The 14,649-nt window shown below is 44.4% G+C and overlaps 1 protein-coding gene across 1 annotated transcript in view; it reads left to right on the top strand.

Moving 5' to 3' along the window:
• Positions 1 to 14,649, top strand: part of LOC124280922 (coiled-coil domain-containing protein 33-like) — a 30,131-nt gene that overhangs the window by 11,249 nt on the left and 4,233 nt on the right. The window contains 4 exon segments of the mRNA XM_046716915.1: positions 1,200 to 1,409; positions 12,768 to 12,940; positions 13,620 to 13,858; positions 14,448 to 14,536. Of these exon segments, the coding sequence (XP_046572871.1) occupies positions 1,200 to 1,409; positions 12,768 to 12,940; positions 13,620 to 13,858; positions 14,448 to 14,536 (711 nt within the window).

Raw genomic sequence — 14,649 nt, forward strand, 5'->3', positions numbered from 1 at the left:
TGTCAATGGTAATACAGTGAACATGTGTCAATCATGATATGGTGAATATGTGTCAGTGGTAATACAGTGAATATGTGTCATGGTAATACAGTGAACATGTGTCAATCATGATATGGTGAATATGTGTCGTGGTAATACAGTGAACATGTGTCATGATAATACAGTGAACATGTGTCAGTGGTAATACAGTGAACATGTGTCAATCATGATATGGTGAATATGTGTCAGTGGTAATACAGTGAATATGTGTCATGGTAATACAGTGAACATGTGTCAGTAGTGATGCGGTGAATATGCTGGTCACTAGTTGATACAGTGAACATGTGTCATGGTGATACAGTGAATATGTGTCAATCATGATACAGTGAACATGTGTCAGTGGTAATACAGTGAACATGTGTCATGATAATACAGTGTTTATGTGTCATGATAATACAGTGTTTATGTGTCATGATAATACAGTGAACATGTGTCAATCATGATATGGTGAATATATGTCGGTGGTGATACAGTGAATATGTGTCATGGTAATACAGTGAACATGTGTCAGTAGTGATGCAGTGGTGATAAGTGAATGCATGGTCAATACAGTGAACATGTGTCAATGATACAGTGAATATGTGTCATGGTGATACAGTGAACATGTGTCAATCATGTTACGGTGAATATGTGTCTATGGTAATAGTCAATGTGTGTGAGTGGTAGTACAGTGAATGTGTCATGGTAATACAGTGAACATGTGTCAATCGTGTTATGGTGACTGTGTGTCGATGGTAATAGTGAATATGTGTCAGTGTTAATAGTGAATGTGTGGTAGTACAGTGAATGTGTCATGGTAATACAGTGAATATGTGTTGATGGTAATACTGTGAATATGTGTTGATGGTAATGGTGAATATGCATTGGTGGTAATAGTGAATATATGTCAGTGGTAATACAGTGAACATGTGTCAGTGGTAATACAGTGAATATGTGTCAGTGCTAATACAGTGGATATTTGTCTGTGGTAACACAGTGAGTATGTGTTGATGGTGACACAGTGAATATGTGTCAGTGGTAATACGGTGAATAATTGTGCCAGTGGTAATAGTGCATATGTGTCAATGGTGATAGTGAATATGTGTCTGTGGTAATAGTGAATATGTGTCGTGGTAATAGTGAATATGTGTCGTGGTAACACAGTGAATATGTCTCTGCAGCACCCTGACTCCATGGGGTCCTACAGCAATATCAACACTCTGCCAGAGATTGATCTGCATCCCACGGAGACCATGACGTACTACCGACACTCCCCTGATGAGCTGAAGCTGGACCTCCCAGAATCCCCTGACAACATGGAGGAGGAGGAAGAGGACCAAGGACCTAATGGCGAGTGGGTGTTGCGGCGGAGGCCCCTAAAATCTATACTGGTAAGTCCCAGACACAGATACAGTGTGAACAGGCCCATTACAGCAGATAGTATGGGGTGACCAGTACAGATGACCATATGATAACTGGGGTCCATGTGGTGACCTGTACTGGGGACCATGTGGTGACCTGAACTGGGGTCCATGTGGTGACCTTTACTGGGGTTCATGTGGTGACCTGTACTTTGTTCCATGTGGTGACCTTTACTGGGGTCCACGTGGTCAGCTGTACTGGGGTCCATGTGGTGACCTGTACTGGGGACCATGTGGTGACCTGTACTGGGGTCCATGTGGTGACCTGTACTGAGGACTATGTGGTGATCTGTACTGGGGACCATGTGGTGACCTTAACTGGGGTCCATGTGGTGACCTGTACTGGGGTCCATGTGGTGACCTTAACTGGGGTCCACGTGGTGACCTGTACTGGGGTCCATGTGGTGACCTTAACTGGGGTCCATGTGGTGACCTGTACTGGGGTCCATGTGGTGACCTTTACTGGGGACCACGTGGTGACCTGTACTGGGGTCCATGTGGTGACCTTTACTGGGGACCACGTGGTGACCTGTACTGGGGTCCATGTGGTGACCTTTACTGGGGACCACATGCATATTTCCACAGTCATGGAAAAGTACTTACACTTACCATGTGGTGACCTGTACTGGGGACCACATGGTGACCTGCACTGGGGACCATGTCGTGACCTTTACTGGGGACCATGTGGTGATCTGTACTGGGGACCATGTGGTGACCTGTACTGGGGACCACGTGGTGACCTGTATTGTGGTCCACGTGGTGACCTGTACTGAGGACCACATGGTGACGTGTACTGATGACCACATGGTGACCTGTACTGGGGTCCATGTGGTAACCTGTACTGGGATCCATGTGGTGACCTGTACTGGGGACCACATGGTGACCTGTACTGGGGTCCACATGGTGACCTGTACTGAGGACCACATGGTGACCTGTACTGTGGACCGTGTGGTGACCTGTACTGAGGACCACGTGGTGACCTGGACTGAGGACTATGTGGTGACCTGTACTGAGGACTATGTGGTGACCTGAACTCAGGACTATGTGGTGACCTGTACTGAGGAGCACATGGTGACCTGTACTGAGGACCACGTGGTGACCTGTACTGTGGTCCACGTGGTGACCTGTACTGTGGACCATGTGGTGACCTGTACTGTGGACCATGTGTTGACCTGTACTGAGGACCACATGGTGACTTGTACTGTGGTCCACTTGGTGACCTGTACTGTGGACCATGTGGTTACCTGTACTGACTATGTGGTGACCTGTACTGTGGTCCACGTGGTGACCTGTGCTGAGGACTATGTGGTGACCTGTACTGTGGACTTATTTGGTGACCTGTACTGAGGACCACATGGTGACCTGTACTGAGGACTATGTGGTGACCTGTACTGGGGACTATGTGGTGACCTGTACTGAGGACTATGTGGTGACCTGTACTGAGGACCACATGGTGACCTGTACTGTGGACCATGTGGTTACCTGTACTGAGGACTATGTGGTGACCTGTACTGAGGACTATGTGGTGACCTGTACTGGGGACTATGTGGTGACCTGTACTGAGGACCACATGGTGACCTGTACATGTGGACCATGTGGTTACCTGTACTGAGGACTATGTGGTGACCTGTACTGAGGACCACATGGTGACCTGTACTGTGGACCATGTGGTTACCTGTACTGTGGACCATGTGGTTACCTGTACTGAGGACCACATGGTGGCCTGTACTGAGGACCACATGGTGACCTGTACTGTGGACCATGTGGTGACCTGTACTGAGGACCACATGGTGACCTGTACTGTGGACCATGTGGTGACCTGTACTGAGGACCACATGGTGGCCTGTACTGTGGACCATGTGGTTACCTGTACGGAGAACCACATGGTGACCTGTACTGACTATGTGGTGACCTGTACTGAGGACTATGTGGTGACCTGTACGGAGGACCACGTGGTGAACTGTACTGAGGACCACGTGGTGACCTGTACTGAGGACCACATGGTGACCTGTACTGAGGACCACATGGTGACCTGTACTGTGGTCCATGTGGTGACCTGTACTGGGGACCACATGGTGACCTGTACTGTGGACCACATGGTGACCTGTACTGTGGACTATGTGGTGACCTGTACTGAGGGCTATGTGGTGACCTGTACTGAGGACCACATGGTGACCTGTACTGTTGACCACGTGGTGACCTGTACTGAGAACCACATGGTGACCTGTACTGTGGTCCATGTGGTGACCTGTACTGGGGACCACATGGTGACCTGTACTGTGGACTATGTGGTGACCTGTACTGAGGACCACTTGGTGACCTGTACTGAGGACTATGTGGTGACCTGTACTGTGGACCATGTGGTGACCTATACTGAGGACCATGTGGTGACCTGTACTGGGGACCACGTGGTGACCTGTACTGAGGACTATGTGGTGACCTGTACTGAGGACTTTGTGGTGACCTGTACTGAGGACTTTGTGGTGACCTGTACTGAGGACTATGTGGTGACCTGTACTGAGGACTTTGTGGTGACCTGTACTGAGGACTATGTGGTGACCTGTACTGAGGACTATGTGGTGACCTGTACTGAGGACTTTGTGGTGACCTGTACTGAGGACCACATGGTGACCTGTACTGTTGACCACGTGGTGACCTGTACTGAGGACCACATGGTGACCTGTACTGAGGACCACATGGTGACCTGTACTGTGGTCCATGTGGTGACCTGTACTGGGGACCATGTGGTGACCTGTACTGAGGACTATGTGGTGACCTGTACTGGGGACCACGTGGTGACCTGTACTGAGGACTATGTGGTGACCTGTACTGAGGACTTTGTGGTGACCTGTACTGAGGACTTTGTGGTGACCTGTACTGAGGACTATGTGGTGACCTGTACTGAGGACTTTGTGGTGACCTGTACTGAGGACTATGTGGTGACCTGTACTGAGGACTATGTGGTGACCTGTACTGGGGACTATGTGGTGACCTGTACTGTGGACCACGTGGTGACCTGTACTGAGGACTATGGTGTGACCTGTACTGAGGACCACGTGGTGACCTGTACTGGGGACCATGTGGTGACCTGTACTGAGGATCACATGGTGACCTGTACTGAGGACTATGTGGTGACCTGTACTGAGGACTATGGTGTGACCTGTACTGAGGACTATGTGGTGACCTGTACTGAGGACTATGTGGTTACCTGTACTGAGGACCACATGGTGACCTGTACTGAGGACCACATGGTGGCCTGTACTGTGGTCCATGTGGTGACCTGTACTGGGGACCACATGGTGACCTGTACTGTGGACTATGTGGTGACCTGTACTGACTATGTGGTGACCTGTACTGAGGACTATGTGGTGACCTGTACTGACTATGTGGTGACCTGTACTGAGGACTATGTGGTGACCTGTACGGAGGACCACGTGGTGAACTGTACTGAGGACCACGTGGTGACCTGTACTGAGGACCACATGGTGACCTGTACTGAGGACCACATGGTGACCTGTACTGTGGTCCATGTGGTGACCTGTACTGGGGACCACATGGTGACCTGTACTGTGGACCACATGGTGACCTGTACTGTGGACCATGTGGTGACCTGTACTGAGGTCCATGTGGTGACCTGTACTGGGGACCACATGGTGACCTGTACTGGGACCACGTGGTGACCTGTACTGGGGACCACATGGTGACCTGTACTGTGGACCATGTGGTGACCTGTACTGGGGACCACATGGTGACCTGTACTGTGGACTATGTGGTGACCTGTACTGAGGACCACATGGTGACCTGTACTGTGGACCATGTGGTGACCTGTACTGGGGACCACATGGTGACCTGTACTGGGGACCATGTGGTGACCTGTACTGAGGACCACTTGGTGACCTGTACTGGGGACCATGTGGTGACCTGTACTGGGGACCATGTGGTGACCTGTACTGAGGACCATGTGGTGACCTGTACTGTGGACCATGTGGTGACCTGTACTGTGGACCACATGGTGACCTGTACTGGGGACCATGTGGTGACCTGTACTGAGGACTTTGTGGTGACCTGTACTGAGGACCACGTGGTGACCTGTACTGTGGACCACGTGGTGACCTGTACTGAGGACCACATGGTGACCTGTACTGAGGACCACATGGTGACCTGTACTGTGGTCCATGTGGTGACCTGTACTGGGGACCATGTGGTGACCTGTACTGAGGACCATGTGGTGACCTGTACTGAGGACCCGTGGTGACCTGTACTGGGGACCACGTGGTGACCTGTACTGAGGACCATGTGGTGACCTGTACTGGGGACCATGTGGTGACCTGTACTGGGGACCATGTGGTGACCTGTACTGGGGACCACGTGGTAACCTGTACTGAGGACTATTTGGTGACCTGTACTGAGGACTATGGTGTGACCTGTACTGGGTCTACGTGGTGGCCTGTACTGAGTATCATATGATGACAAATACAGAAGGCCATATAACACATAACTGATGACAGTACTCCAAGTCAAACTTTGATGTACTGCAGATGTTTCTTTTGAACAAACCACATGTATGTTAAAATAATCTACTTTGAAAATGCATATTCACATTTTTGGTAATGTTGGACAATTTGTGTTGCGTGTTATTCAACATGACATAGTCAAATACAACAGTGCCATTCTGTGTCATGTGAATAAACAGTACATAAAGATGTTTTCTTGTCCTGAACTAAAATAAATTACGCATTTTCAAAGTTATTCAGTATATGTAGTCACACACCCTCATAACATAAGAATTACAGAATCAAGCAGCACTGGGATCTTGGTTCATTGGCTATGTAATACTAAGGCATGCTACTTGTCTTGAGTTCTGTTTATTGTGGTACTACAAATTCACTGTTGACATCAATCATGTGTCTGTAGAAAGTGAAAAAGGAAGATGGTAAAACAGTCAAAGGACTTGTAAGTATGATTCTGTACCTCTGACACATAATTAATACCACTAGATGGTGATATTTCCAACAGATCACTTGTCACACTGGGTTGTGGTATGTCTGTCAATCACTTGTCACACACTGGTTAATCACTTGTGTGGTATGTCTGTCAATCACTTGTCACACTGGGTGGTGGTATGTCTGTCAATCACTTGTCACACTGGGTGTGGTATGTCTGTCAATCACTTGTCACACTGGGTGGTGGTATGTCTGTCAATCACTTGTCACACTGGGTGGTGGTATGTCTGTCAATCACTTGTCACACTGGGTGGTGGTATGTCTGTCAATCACTTGTCACACTGGGTGGTGGTGGTATGTCTGTCTGTCAATCACTTGTCAATCTGTCAATTGTCACACTGGGTGGTGGTGGTATGTCTGTCAATCACTTGTCACACTGGGTGGTGGTATGTCTGTCAATCACTTGTCACACTGGGTGGTGGTATGTCTGTCAATCACTGGGTGGTGGTATGTCTGTCAATCACACTGTCTTCAATCAATCACTTGTCACACTGGTGGTGGTATGTCTGTCAATCACTTGTCACACACTGGGTATGTGGTCAATCACTTGTCACACTGGGTGGTGGTATGTCTGTCAATCACACTGGGTGGTGGTATGTCTGTCAATCACTTGTCACACTGGGTGGTGGTATGTCTGTCAATCACTTGTCATCACTTGTCACACTGGGTGTGGTGTCTGTCAATCACTGTCAATCATTGTGGTATGTTGTCAATCTTGTCACACTGGGTGGTGGTATGTCTGTCAATCACTTGTCACACTGGGTGGTGGTATGTCTGTCAATCACTTGTCACACTGGGTGGTGGTATGTCTGTCAATCACTTGTCACACTGGGTGGTGGTATGTCTAATCAATCACTTCAATGTGGTATGTCTGTCAACACTGTCACACTGGATGGTGGTATGTCTGTCAATCACTTGTCACACTGGTGGTATGTCTGTCAATCACTTGTCACACTGGGTTGTGGTATGTCTGTCAATCACAATGTGGTATGTCACACTGGGTGGTGGTATGTCACTGTCAATCATGTTGTCACACTGGATTGTGGTATGTCTGTCAATCACTTGTCACACTGGGTGGTGCTGTGGTATGTCTGTCAATCACTTGTCACACTGGATGGTGGTATGTCTGTCAATCACTTGTCACACTGGGTGGTGGTATGTCTGTCAATCACTTGTCACACTGGGTGGTGGTATGTCTGTCAATCACTTGTCACAAATGGTGGTATGTCTGTCAACTGGATGTGCGGTGGTATGTCTGTCAATCACTTGTCACACTGGGTGGTGGTATGTCTGTCAATCACTTGTCACACTGGGTGGTGGTATGTCTGTTAATCACTTGTCACACTAAAACCATGTCTGTCAATCATGTCTCACACTGGGTGGTGGTATGTCTGTCAATCACTTGTCACACTGGGTAGTGATGTGTCTGTCATGGAAGGTGGTGGTACTTCTGTCTAATGCTTCTCACTTAAAACCACTGGTGGTGTGTCTGTCAACCACTTGTAGCTCTTACCACGCAACTATTTTGATTGGTGACATAACTCACCTCACCAATTCATTTTTGATCATATATCTCACCACACAACTATTACCTCAGTGTGTTCTGCACTGGACTTTCACCACACAACTATTACCTCAGTGTTGTGCACTGGACTTTCACCACACAACTGGGTGGTGGTATGTCTGTTGTGCACTGGACTTTGTCACAACTATTACCTGGGTGGTGTGTGTGTCAATGGACTTTCACACTGGGTGGTGGTATTGTCTGTCAGTCACTTGTCACACTGGGTGGTGGATGTCTGTCAATCAACTATTACACTCAGTGTTGTGTACTGGACTTTTACCACACAACTATTACCTCAGTGTTGTGCACTGGGACTGTGTCACAATCAACTGTTACACTGGTGTTGTGCACTGGACTTTCGTGGAACAACTGGTACCTCAGTGTTCTCACTGGACTTTTTACCGGTGTGTCTGTCAACCACAGTGTTCTCTTAATGGACTATTTACCACATTGGTATTACCTCAGTGTTCTGCTCTGGACTTTTACCACACAACTATTACCTCAGTGTTCTGCAATGGACTTTCACCACACAACTATTACCTCAGTGTTCTGCTCTTGACTTTCACCACACAACTATTACCTCAGTGTTCTGCACTGGACTTTCACCACACAACTATTAACTCACACTGCAAGATGTTTATTGATTTAAGGACCAGTTCAAACAGAATGTGTTTGTGCAGTCAACCCAGGATATGTGGAAGGTGTTGATTGTAAACACACACAATGTGCTGATCTTTGAATGGCATTTAGAAGTTATACGCATAAGGAAGGGTCCTTAGTGGTTGGTGAAGTGGTCTTCCTCACAAAATTATACAGAATCAGCATCCAAACTTGGGTCAGTTGATAACACAGTTTGTGTATACAAGACCTTTCAACTTTATAGTAATATTTCTTTATCATCCACTTAAAAATTGTCTGTTACTGCCAATACTGTTTAAAATATAATAATCCATGATCCAGCCATAAGTAACATTGTAAAGATATTATTATTCACTCATTTTTCAATAACACAGCTGTGATGTTGCACAGACACTATAACAGTTTAATATATGCCACCATCAAACTATTTATCAGCGGCAGTCTCACCGCCAAACATCGATGTGGCCATTTTGAATGCCAGTGCGCATAACAGGACATCTGTGTTGGATGATAGCATAGTTTGTGGGGTAGTGAGTCTGGGATGAATTAAGCTGAACTATTTTTGCAGTCTTGATAGTGTTTATGGGAAGGGGGGGTCCATTGATTTTGTACGTTACATGCGAGGAAGGGGAGGTCACTTGCTTTGTACATAAATTTTAGGGGGGTCATTCACATTGTACATACTTCTCCATAAGAGTCATCATCACCCCCATCCCCCCACCCCCAGCCATAAATTATGAACGGTCCCTTGCAGGTTTACCTGATTTTTACTGATTTATTCAACAATAAATTGAAATGACATAAGTGTTGTTTTGTTGTTAAAGTTTAACTGGATCATCACAAAGGCACACCTACATTGTCTGTCTGGAGCCCTATGGCACCCTTTGAAAAAATTGCATTTCTATCCGTGTCATTGATGCCGTATACTATACTGTGTCAAAGTTATTCATCCTCATGACCCATGGACATCACATCACTTGTGTCACATGTGTCAAGGACTTTACTGGATGCACAAAGTCCCCGAACTCCCTTGAGTGCTGCTTCACCCAATATGTCTTCCACTGAATGTGTGGTTGAAGAAATGCTACAGGGGGCCTTGGTTTCAGCCTGATTTGATGTTTTCAGATGGCAGCTGTTACTATGTCATGATAAATCTGTGTTTCTCTGGACATCAGAATAATATTTGTTTTATTATTTATTTCCCATAATACTGACTTTGTATCTGCCAGTATATAGCACTAATACTTAATAGATTCATGACGAAACATCTGCGTGATAAGCATGTTTATTTCAAGGTAATATCATTGATATTTGCACAGCAATAAATGCCATTGCAAATGCTCATCAGCCAGTTAGTTTTATTAACACATAAGCTTTATGTAACCACAGATACCATATTTTGTGGCACTCCATGATCAACAGATTCATGACAAAACCTTCATGTAAGAAACATTTCTATTTCTGGATTATAACATTGAAATTATGTGAATACTCCAGCACTGTGATCCATGAATGAGTGGACAGTTGTGCTGGAGTGTTTTCATGGTCCAGATACACACATTCCTTGTCCCCCAACAAAGCTCCCCCTGGTTGTTGCCTTTACCTGTCACTATGTACCCACCTGTCCTAACCAGCCCAGTCACTGTCCTACCTGGCCCTATTGTCCTTCGCCAGAACTGAGCCAACAGGAACCTGTTGCATAGGTAGTGAGGGCTGGTGGTTGCCAGGGGGAACCGGGTAAACAAGTCCGGAGTTCATGGGTCATGAAGAGATCTAATTAAAGATTAGGCGAACTGCGCTGCAATCAATCAATTGTTTGTGGGAAGTAGGTATTGTAGTGTTGAGCAACATGTGAGCTAGTGTTTCCTCCTCCATTGTGTCCGTCTGCTACTGTGACAGTACAGCAGCAAACCATCCGGACTGAGGGAGGGAGGGTCGTGTTTGTGTAGTGACAGTAACCAACCTTAGGCAATATGGCTACCATGTATTATAGACCGTACACAGCAGAGGTAAGTCTCTTCAGGAATGTTCGTGTCCACCAACTGCTTTCTTATGTATCAGTTTGGAAACATCTTGGGTATAACCTGATAACTGTTGAAGATATGGTACTTTCTTTAAGAAAACTGTTTTGAACTTTTAGAATGAAGTCGTACGTTGTCTTCTATTACATTCTTAGCAGTCTGCTTTTAAACATGTATTGGTGTTGCATGTTCATGTACAGAACCTTTATTCTGATAGACAAAAATTTGCCCTGAATTTAATTCTACAGTGTTTTTAAATGAAAATGAAATGATGTTCTATTTGTTTGGTGATGGTCTTTAAAGAATATTGTCGCAAAATCTATTTTTATTTCAAAGCACTCTGACATAACCAATACCTTTCGTGAATGACTGCTATTTAATTGCTATTCTTGTTTTATAAGCCATGGCAAAGTGCCATTATTATTCTCTTTCTATAGAAAGGAAATTTTATCAATTTTGATTCAGTTTCAATCAAAACTACATGATTATGCATCGAGATGATTATCTTCATTCTCTGCCAGCCCTTATCAGGAGCAGTGCTGGGCTCTGCCATTGTGTGTGATGTAAACATACAACTGATCTGATGTTGAAGGGAACAGCATTAACCTGATAAGAGGATTAATCAGCTAACACGATTATACTGGTCATGTCGCCACATGTGTATGTTAAATAAGAAGAGTGTTTATACACATTACAAAGCTGGATGTTATCATGGAACAATGTTTCAGGGCTACTTATTGACCCTTCATCAGGTGAATGTCAGATAGAGAATGACATACCGGTATATGCAGTTGGGATTATATACATATAAAGTCACAATTAAAAGGGAATTAATTGACATAACAATTAAAGTGATTGTTATTACATGACTGACCTGATAGTGTAGAATAATATTAAATACTGACTGCTTTGTTTCTAGTGGTGTTGGTTTGCCTTGCTGGAAAGGAATTATTGTGCCATTTTAAATATTCCATGGGTAGCTCCAGCCATTGCTGTATGTATTGGATACACATGACAGTTATGATAGTTTTATCACTTATAGCGACAGTTGACTCTCCCGTTGTTCACAGTCAGTGTTAGTTCTCAGTGAATTCTTAGTTACTGATGAAAGGATAAATTGTCAGTTAGCAGGCTCCACATCAACTTTGAATGAAGTTTATACAAACAAACTTATCAGTTCAATACATAGTTTTACCTGAAGATATCAACTTGCTGTCATGGCAAAAACAGTCCATTATTACATTTTTGTTTGAAATGATATTTTTAGAAAGCCTTGCTTGATGTGCTGTCAGATAACAATTTCATGATGCAGTTCTTCAAGTATGAAGTGTAAATGAGAGATTAATTATGCACATCACCTAGCATCATTGATTAGCTTCTTGGCGCCCAGGCAATAAGATTTCTAATTGCGTTCCTAGTGACTGCTCCATTGTGTCTGACCCAGTACATCACGCAATATGGCTACAATGAGCCTTAGCATGATTAGAAACACATGACTTGGCAGGGCAGTAGGGAATTACGAGCAATGTTATACCAGGGAGATATTGATCATATCACACCCAGCCACAGCTACGGTAGAAGTAGTGAATAAACACAAGTAATGTTGCTGCTGCTGCTGTTGTTGTTGTGGTATTTTGGGTAGGTGCCACATGTTATTGAAACCCTTGATGTATCACCTCATTGGAGGAACCTTATAGAAACAGCAAAGGCATATTTAGAATCTCTTATTGGAAAATATGAGTAGTAAAATAGATATATGCTGTCTATGGATACATGAAAGATTATATGGCCTGTTGAATATGATGTCATATTCCAAGAGCAGATTTAGAGTGGGGGTTGTGGACTTGGGAACAATAAGTAGTCTTGTCAGCTATCAGGAACCTGGGCAATATTATCAGAAACTCTGCATAATGAGCAGGAACTTAGGCACTATTAACTGTCACCAATAGCAACCTTAGTGCCATTGGCAAGCATCTAGTCCCTATTTCTGGAACTGGGGCACTTCTAGTATTGAAGCAATGCAGAAAGTTATTATTACACTTGGTAGTATGTCACATTATTCTTCACTGCCAATGCACAGAATGTTTTCTTTTTCCTGCAGCCAATCCGTGATGGTGAGTTGCCCCCTTATGAAGCTATGGAATCCATTCTGCCAGAGTATGAATACATCTTCAAAGAGGGTGAGAAATCATCTCGTACATATCGCAAAGATCCGCAGTCTAATCGCACTCAGCATCAAACTCAGCGTACTACAGTAACAGTGGGCCCCAGCAGGTGCGTTTACTTCAACCTCCTCCTGCTATCTGAACACATTTCTATCTACATCATATTTTACAGGTTATCAAGATCACAGTAACCAAACTCCCTTATGACCAAACTATTTCTTTATCTGATCTACCAGTTTTATGCCTTATTATTTGCAGTGGATGTCCTACCACTCATTGTTTCAAGACTGCAGTTAACTCATTTCAGAATACTGAATCTTCTTTTCTTTTCAGCCATGTCCATCCTTTATAATGTTATATTATGATGGTTGGTAAAATTTTTACCATAGGTCAAGTGTGAATGAAAGTTGTGAGAAAATTCTATCTTAGGTTTGCTAGCAGCTTATCACTATTCATGTGGATCTTTTGTACTGTGTGTTTATACTGTGTGTTCTTTCAGTATGCATGTGTGTGTGACAGTTCTATCTTGTTAAAACTCTGAAACCTTCCTCATGATTTTTTATTATTCTCCAAGAGGGCAGGGAATTCCCTGGTTCCTTTATCCCTACCTAGTGTAACAGAGATTCAGTAATAAAATATCAATTACAAAACAAAAATGTTTTATGCCTTATTTTGCCTTTTCAGAGATATTTGGTAAAACCAATTCCTACCTGTTCATTAATTTTGTATAAGATGGATAAATATATAGAGTGATATAATAAGATGACACTTTTCTCTCTTTTACAAAGACGGACAGACTATGACCCCACTGTGACAGTGGTAGATGCACAGATGCGTGAAGTGGACAACTATCGGTCGGCAGTGACGCGTATGGGTCACGATATTGTCACTCTGAGGCAAACGGTGCGGTCTCTGGAGAATGAGAACAGTCAGCTCCGTGGAAGGACCTACAACGATGCCACAGAACTCATCGTAGACGCTACTGTGACGGACAACCTCAGCAAAAATGACCTTACATCTAGATATAGTAAGGAGGGACTTGAATAATTACACAATGTTTACTAGTGGCATGTGCCCATGTGGGAACTATTTGGAACTTCCCCCCCAAATTCAGAAAAAAGAATGCCTATTTCCACTAGCGCTGGGAGGGTGTCTATATCTGGTCACATGGTGATGTGAACACACTACATTCTTATGAGTGAGTGATTGAGTGAGTTTAGTTTTACGCCGCTTTTAGCAATATTCCAGCAATATCATGGTCGGGGACATCAGAAATGGGCTTCACACATTTTACAGATGTTGGGAATCGAACGCGGTCTTCGGCATGATGAGCAAATGCTTTAACCACTAGACTACCCCACTGCCCCTCTTACCAACAAGACTATTTTGATTCTCATACTTTATGACAAATAGCCCCAGTTGTTAAAGACAGCTTTAGTATTATTTTCTTATTTGATAATTCTATCCAAAGTGATGCAGTGATATCCCTTTGTCTTAAATTTGTATCAAAACTGATAATGGTATGCTTCAAAAGTAACAGTTTATCGTCTGTCACCAACATGTGTTGATTGTGTGTGTGTGATAGTTGTTTGAATACTTCTGTTTGTTTTCGGCAGCCTCCCTGAGAGAGAAGTTTGTGTCACAGACATCCACCTTGAAGGCATACAAGGACAAGGTGCAGCAGCTGCAGAATGAACTCATTAAGGTATGTAGTACCACACAAGCAGTGTCTGTCTTGTTCTGGTCTCTTTGTTATGAATGAGAGCTGGCTAACGTCTACACATCTCTGTTACAGTGTGTGATCAATACACAAACTGT

The sequence above is a fragment of the Haliotis rubra genome, unplaced genomic scaffold (assembly GCF_003918875.1).
Source record: "Haliotis rubra isolate DU_JTF1 unplaced genomic scaffold, ASM391887v1 Scf276, whole genome shotgun sequence".
Taxonomy (NCBI): Eukaryota; Metazoa; Mollusca; class Gastropoda; order Lepetellida; family Haliotidae; genus Haliotis; species Haliotis rubra.